The sequence below is a fragment of the Euphorbia lathyris genome, chromosome 7 (genome assembly GCF_963576675.1).
Source record: "Euphorbia lathyris chromosome 7, ddEupLath1.1, whole genome shotgun sequence".
NCBI lineage: Eukaryota > Viridiplantae > Streptophyta > Magnoliopsida > Malpighiales > Euphorbiaceae > Euphorbia > Euphorbia lathyris.
The window spans coordinates 25,604,897-25,612,705 of NC_088916.1; the positions used below are offsets into that span (position 1 = coordinate 25,604,897).

General features: G+C 34.0%; 1 protein-coding gene across 2 annotated transcripts; it reads right to left on the reverse strand.

Moving 5' to 3' along the window:
• Window positions 1-3,741: 3,741 nt before the first annotated feature.
• LOC136201540 (protein DETOXIFICATION 54) lies at window positions 3,742-7,241 on the reverse strand. Of its 2 annotated transcripts, XM_065992231.1 has the most exons (4): window positions 6,896-7,241; window positions 6,615-6,727; window positions 5,651-6,526; window positions 3,742-4,614 (listed from the first exon to the last, which is right to left on the reverse strand). In XM_065992231.1, the coding sequence occupies exons 2-4, from the start codon at window positions 6,666-6,668 to the stop codon at window positions 4,054-4,056; spliced, it is 1,491 nt and encodes a 496-aa protein (XP_065848303.1). In that variant the 5' UTR covers window positions 6,669-6,727; window positions 6,896-7,241; the 3' UTR covers window positions 3,742-4,053. The 2 variants fall into 2 exon arrangements, with proteins under 2 accessions (XP_065848303.1, XP_065848301.1); XM_065992229.1 differs by having other exon boundaries at window positions 6,615-7,241.
• Window positions 7,242-7,809: the final 568 nt, after the last annotated feature.

A 7,809-nucleotide genomic window follows, 5' to 3' on the forward strand; every position in this document is an offset into this window, starting at 1 on the left:
AACTCCAACATAATACGCTAAACTTATTCATCCCTATCCACTACTTTCTTCTACTTTTTCTATATATATAAAAAAAATAGTTTATCGGTTTAAAATTCGTCGAATATTTTTTAGATGAATTCTTTTTTCAATTGAAGTTTTTTTTAGCGTATGTTAACATTCAAATTTGAGATCTAGTTTAAACAATTTGATTCCCTTAAATATTTAAGCCAACTTTAATTGATTTTTTTTATTATACTTCTATTAATTGTATCTATTAATAAATTTTTATTTATTCTTCCAAAATAAAATACAACTTAACTTAAATAAAGGCAAACTTGATATAAAAAAGTATTAAGGAGTGGTTAGTTGTTCATTTTCATACTTCTAGTTGTTTTTCACTTCAAAATGGAGAGTTTTAGGTGTTTGGTTAGTGACTATCTGTTTGCTTTTTACACCTGAAAAGTAGCATTTTACAAAAACAGGGAATCCCTATTTTTTAGAAAAGCAGATTTTCCAACAACAAACAATAAGTAAAACAAACAGACCCTTAATGCATATGGATGGACAGAGGATAGATGAGTGTGTGGAAGGAGCCATTCTACATATGACCTTAAAATTATAAGGGCTCCAAAATTTAAACGTGCTTAGTCAAATATAAATATTAGTTTAAATTGAAAAAAAAATAATATAATAAAATAAGATCCATTTACACCATTTCACTATGTATATTGAAACATATGTAATTTAGATATTCAATTATTTAAAATCCACAATCTTATCATACATTAATTTCTTTTTATATTTTTTTAATATAAAACTCTATTAAATATGAACCCAATATTTACTTAAAAAAAATTCTATTAAATATTAAATAAATATTTAGCACAAGCCTCTAAAAAGTTTAAGACAATCCTGTATATGGATTAAAACAAAGAAACAAAAAATATAGTTCTTATTAAATGGAAGAAGTATATTTATTATGGAATACTTCTAAAACAACTCCTTTAACTTTTCATATTTGTGAAGTATGATTTTTTTCTTTGAAAAAAAAAAATGCTATACGTAAAAAAAAAAAAATAAGAAAATTGACTAACACCTACATTTTGCTGATATGACAAATAGCACATCATCAAAAATCAACAATTCATATGTTATATTAATAAAACCAATACACATATGAAATCATCTCATCCGTAACAATGAATCTTCATTTATTCTTCCCATGAGAGGGGAATGAAAGGAAAAAATCTTTAGAGGCGATGGAAATGGATGGAAACAGAGATCTCTATTACATTTCACGGGGATCCTCATCTCCATCTATACCATATTCCCACGGAGAGTTTAATAAATATTCTTAAAATAATATATTTATATGAATTTTTAAAGATGTTTATTTTTATATTTAGATAATTTTATATTATTATGAATTATGGTTGATACATTTTTTTTTATCAACTATAGACTATATTTACCTAGCTAATTATATATATATATATATATATATATATATATATATATATATGTTAAGATTTCACTATTTTGTTATTTACAATTTATTCAAAAAAAAAAGAAAAAAAAAAGAACGAGGATCCAATAGAGATTCAAATGAGAACACTTGTTTTTCTCATTTCATAATTCTTCATCTAGATAGAGACGGGAATGTGGAAGCACTCCCCATCCCCACCCCGCTCGCCCCATTTGCAATCCATAGACAATTACTGAGCTCTAAAGATGTGGAACCAATAATATAGGTCAATAAGGTGTTGGGCCTTGGAACCTTCTTTTGCCACTTGTATTTAGTTTTTATTTATTTATTTATCCTACCAAACACATTATTTCTATCATTCGTCTTCTGTGCCATCTCTAACACAATTTAAATTTAGCAGGACATTAGGTATTTAATAGAAATAAAGATAAAAGATTGAGATAAAGATAAAAATTAAAATAAAATAATTGAGAATTATTATTTCATGCTTGACATGTTAGATAAGGATAGGGATAAAGAAAAAATATATTTTACTATATTACATCTGCTTAAATTACAACACATTAGTAATCAGGGATAAGATGAACTTTTTTTTCAATTTAAAATTACATCAACTTATTTCACCTCCTTATACCACCTCTTTTTGGGCCTCCGCAAACCTTGGACCCAGGCTAGACCTAAGGCCAATCCTGCATTCCATTTATCCCATGTACCAAACACTCTCTAAAGGTCTCAACCTTCACTAAACTCTAATGTAAATAATTTATTGTTCCCTTAATTTCTTTATATTATGCTATATCGTTCTTGTATTAAAAATATATATTATAAAGTCTAACTGTTTCAAAATAAACTATTTAGTCTTTTCGTCCAAAATTCTAATAGTTGAAAGTTAAAATTTTATAAAAATGATGTGTTTACTTATGGGTATACATGGTGTGCAATCTTTGCCCTATTTCACATTTTGATGTACAATTTTCAATTTTACATACAAAATTGTACAATCTTTTGGTGATCTCCCACTAAGGTGTACGTCCAGTAATTGTGATCGGTCCACCCAAAGTCAATGCGTCACATCAGCATTTTTAATCCTACCCATTAAAAAAAGTGGAACCTACTTATTATGCAATTAGTAAAATATCCTTTATCTCATTCCTTCGTTCTCTACCACTCATCTCTCTATCTTTCTCTTTCTCTTTCTCTCTCTCTAAGTCCTCTCTCTAGAAAACTTTCAATCTCTTCCTTCCAGAAAATCCATTAATGACCGCTTCTTCATAATAAGATTTTCTAAATGATCATGCCATGAATGGAGAAGGGCTTGGATAAGAGGATTTGTGACTTTTGGTGGTGATGGTACTTTCTCTTTCAAACTGCTTTCATTTGGATTAGATTTACTTTAACGAATTATTAAGATTTATTTTCCTTTGGGGTTGGATCTTTACCACACATAGTTCAGTAGTCGGTACTAGCTTAAACAATCGATCCTAGTCCACTAAAAACTAGGAGAGTCAAGCATTGGGCATTCGTGAAGGGAGGTGAATGTCTCCATAGGATGGAACTCTATGGATATTATAGGATCTAGAGTTAGTCCATAGTGCGTGTCCCTTTTAGGACGAAGTTTAATCAGAGGGAGTCCCACTAGGACGGAATACTGACAGACGCAGTGACATGACGTTTAAAGGGATAGGCCTCTTCGGTAGGAATTGATTGGCCGAGACTTGGAGAAATCTTGGCGCTGCACGGGGTTTTGCCCTGGCCAGACCTGGCCCTTGACAATTTGGTTTTTGATGTTGGATTTTAGTTTGGGTTTCAACTTCAAACTCATTTTGAGGAAGAACGCAGAGAAGTCAGAGACAAACGAAGACATGAAAGATGTAGAAAACAAAGGAAATATAGCACTCCACATCCCAATCTCCAATTCAGCTTTGGAGAAAAATATCCCCTATATTGGTCTCATCCTTAACTATTTCGGTAATTTTCCATCTTCGTCTTGCAACTTTCTGAGATAATCCTCAACCCGTTGCTATCCCTAAACTACACCAGATCATGCAAATCTAAGTTAACAACCAAAATAAAAAGTAATTAACTGCAAATTCAAGGGTACACTTGAATATAGATTAAAGAAGGTCAAGTAATGAAAGGAGATTGCAACCTTCAAATTTCACCGATTTGAGTAAAAGGAAGGTTTTTTTAACTTTCAATTAAAGTAAGTTTAGATATTTATAGAGGTGAGTACTAAAATAATATCTAGAAAAGAAAGCAAAGTTTGAAGAAAATAGCAAAAAGTAGGCTTCTTTTACTTGTTTGTTTATATATATATATTGTTGGAGGTGGACATTCTTTCTTTCTGGCCACAAACAGCTTCAAGACAACCCCTACAAAAGTATACATCTTTTTATATATATCATAACACTCATCCAACACCAACCCCAATCCCATTCAAACAAAAACAAATAGTCCACCCAATACTAAATATTCTCATTATCAGCCCCCCCAAAAAAGGTAGTTAAACGACAACAAAAACATATCCCATAGCCCCCAAAAAAGTAGTAAAACGACATATGCCAATTCCATCAACTAAACCAACCTTATACTCTGCTACCATTTCCATTCATTAACAACCTTTTACTCTCTTCCTCTCCTTCTTCATCTCCAACTCCACTGTTTCCACACATTTCAATGCCAGTAAGCTTCCTAGACTTCAATGCCTCATGTTCCCAGTCTGTCCTTACCAACACAACATACAGTATAGACACAGCACAGGCTACTTGGGCCGATAATAGCCCGAACCAAAGCCCAGCAAACCCAACATTCAGCCCAAAGGCTAAGCCCACTGCCACCGGTGTACCCACAAAGTAAAATGACCCCAAGTTGATTCTGGCCCCAACCGCGGGCCTCGCGGTGCCCCGTAGGATTCCACAGCCTGTTGTTTGAGGGCAATTACCAAGCTCACAGAGGCCAATTATAGGCAAAACTGATGCTACTAGATGTTTAAGAGAGGTATCTTTGGTGAATAAACCAGCCCATCTCTCTCTAAGTATAATAGTCCAAGTGACATTGATGATGCCAATAAAAAAAGCACAACCCAATGCAACCATGGCTGCTAGCTTGGCTTTGTAAGGCTTGCCAGCTCCAAGCTCATTTCCAACCTGCAATTTTAACACGACAGGTATTGTATATAAATGTATTGTTTTGACAAGGAAGAAAAAACCCAATTGGGTTCCTTTTGTCTGTTAAAAAAATAGTAATGGAATTTGAGCTTTTTAAAGAAAAAAGGGCAATTCATACAAGTGCTTGTCACATTACTTGTGTGATCTACATGGGGTCCCTTAAAGTGATGCAATCACTCAACTGATCACAAAGCATGACTTTCAAAGTTTTACTTTCTTAACAATTTCTTTATCATTGCTATCTTTTTTATTTATCTTCTCAAAATGTAATTTTTTTTATCATCAAACAGATTTTTAGAGTGTTGAATCATTAAAAACCATATCTTTACTTTGACTTGATCAATAAAGATAACAACTTCCCTTAGTATCAGTAGCGAATAAAGGAATATCTATATAATTTCCACGATGTGTTGACACTCCCAACCCTAATCTTGCAGAGATAAAAGGGCCGGAACCATCCCTGATAGGGGTGGGAGCCCCTTTCTCCACCCCAGCTCGTTGCTCATCAGAAATATATATTCATATCACTAGGAATACTATGATTAGAAAAGAAAAATGGCTATAACAAGAAAGTTGACTTGAAAATGCTTGATCAATTGAAAGGCGGTACTACTTTGTCTATCACTATGGACCAAGCTAGAATACTGTCTAATCACTCACTAACTCACTACTCAAGAATTCAGGTCTTCTTAGCAAGACCCCTTAAGAAATTGTGCAAAATCAGTATGCAAATTTTATCAAATTAATTTGACTTGTGGAGTAGATTAACAACATCTAAATCTGAATTAGAGATATTAGTTGTGACAATCAGAAAAGTAAACTTTTATGCAAAGATGGGCCATATTTGACTAGAGAAATGGTAACATCAAGGCATAAGATGAACATAGAACATGAATCTATGTTATAGTGACCTATCATATATAATTGTATAGAATAGAAAGTAGTGGTCACAGCATATGATATGAAAATGATGAAAAAAGGACATAGAGATAGAGAAAGAGAAAGAGATACTGACCCTGGCAGAAACACAGCCAGCAAGAGCCATAGGAACAGTGTACATCATGCTAGTAGTCTGAATCAGAATACCAGTGGCGGCGACAGCCAATTTAGGATTAGCCAGGTATCCTGCCATGACTATCACAATCTCATACCACCACCATTCCAGGCAGATCCCTAAACAACTAGGCACGGCCAATTTCATTAGTGGTCCTACTCCACCACATACTCCTCCAATCCCACCCGTCCATCTCATCTCCCACCGTCCACTCACCCACCACACATACCCTACCATCAACACTACCATATTCATGTTAGTCACCACTGATGCCATTGCCACTCCTGGGACCCCTAGCTTCATCACCACCACTAACATATAATTCAGTGGCACGTGGAATATCACTGCCAGTAATGAGCAATACATTATTGGCTTTGTCACCTGCTGTGATCTTAAGAATACTCTCAAAGGTTGTAACAAAGTGTTTGTTAATAGATCAGGTAAAGAGTAGATACAGTAAGTTGCTGCCATTGCTGTGATTTCTCTATCTTGACCCATTGAATTCATTATAGATTCTAGGTTAATCCATAATAGACTTATGGGTATGATTGCAATCAAGAGTATTAGGATCATTCGTTGAAGAGATAGTGAAAGAAGCTCCCAATTTTTGCTGCCATAAGCTTGACTACAAACTGGCTCTAGTCCAGATGCTAATCCTACAAGAACTGAGTAGCCTGTGATATTTGTGAACCCAATGGAAAGTGCACCACCGGCTAATTCTAGACTGCCTAACCTCCCCAAAAACATTACTGAAACCACTGATCTAAAAAAGGCCATTAAATGTGCTGCTGTTACTGGCAAAGCCATTCCCCATAGCTCTTTTAGCTCTTCAACGACCTGTTCAACCCATAAAACAAACAATATTTATGTGAATAACAACAAAATATCACACAAATACAAGACGACAAAGTGTTTGTCAAATTACCTCAGAGGAAGATGGGAATGTTTGGATAGATAAATCTGGATCCTTTTCCGCCATTATTAATGACACGTAAGTTTTTTAACCAAACCCCTATTTCCTGCTGCTTATTAAAACAACTATATCGAAGAAATAAAGTATGAAACTTTATAACCAAAACGACAAAGTCAAGCAATAAATAGAGCAAAATCAAGAACAGAAACAAAACCCATAACCAAGCTTGAACTCAACATCACAATAGAAGAAGAATATAAACATGGTATAGAGAGAGAGAGCAGCAGTAGTACCGAAGAAGGGAGATGGAATTAGGGACGTAAGAGAAAGAGGAGAGGGAAGCGTGCAATAAATATGAAGACCTTGTTTTAAGGGTTTATGGGTTTTTTTGTATTCATATTTGTTCTCTTTGATTGATTGTAGGAAAGTTTAGGTACCATAAATAGATAGAGGTATGTGTGTGTGTATATATAGAAATAGGAATAGAAATAAAATATGCGGGTAGTAGCGGCAGAGAAGGACAAAGAAAAGGGGTATGGTAATGGCGGCGAGAATCAGAGGAAGAAAGAGTGGAAAATGAAAGGTGAGAGAGAGAGAGAGAGTGGGGGGCAGAGCCGAAAGGAGACTGTATTTAATGTTAGCTCAAAACAGAGCCTTTTCAGATATTAAAAAAGGCAAACCGAGGAAGAAGACGAACAATAGTAATTGTAAAAAGTCGATTTTGGGCAGTCAAACGTATTTCCGTTTAATTTCTTTTCTCTTTAATGGAATGTGGAGTTATTTTCGGTTCATTTTTCACATCTCACCCCTCAAGTTTTTGCCACAATTACAAGAATTATCAAAAGGGTAAAATAAAATTACAGGATTAGGTTAAGTTTATTTTGTTTTTGACAAAGTAAGTTTTAATTTGTTTTTTCCACCATTGGATGGTGACGAATTTTGATAAAGTAAGCTCATCCAATGGTAGAAAAAGCAGAGTAAAATTTAATTTGTAAAAAACAAAGTAAATATAGAAGGCACTCAAGATTCAGGGTTCAATGTTGTAATTTGGCTATTTCGTAACGTCATATAAATAAAAAGTTTTCTCTTTTGTCCTTAATATCAGCTTACCATCTACGTATATGATTAACCCCGCGGTTTTCAGAAATAGCTTAATTCAGAAGTATAAATATTATCTTCTGCCACGCCGATGAATATCAAGTTGGTG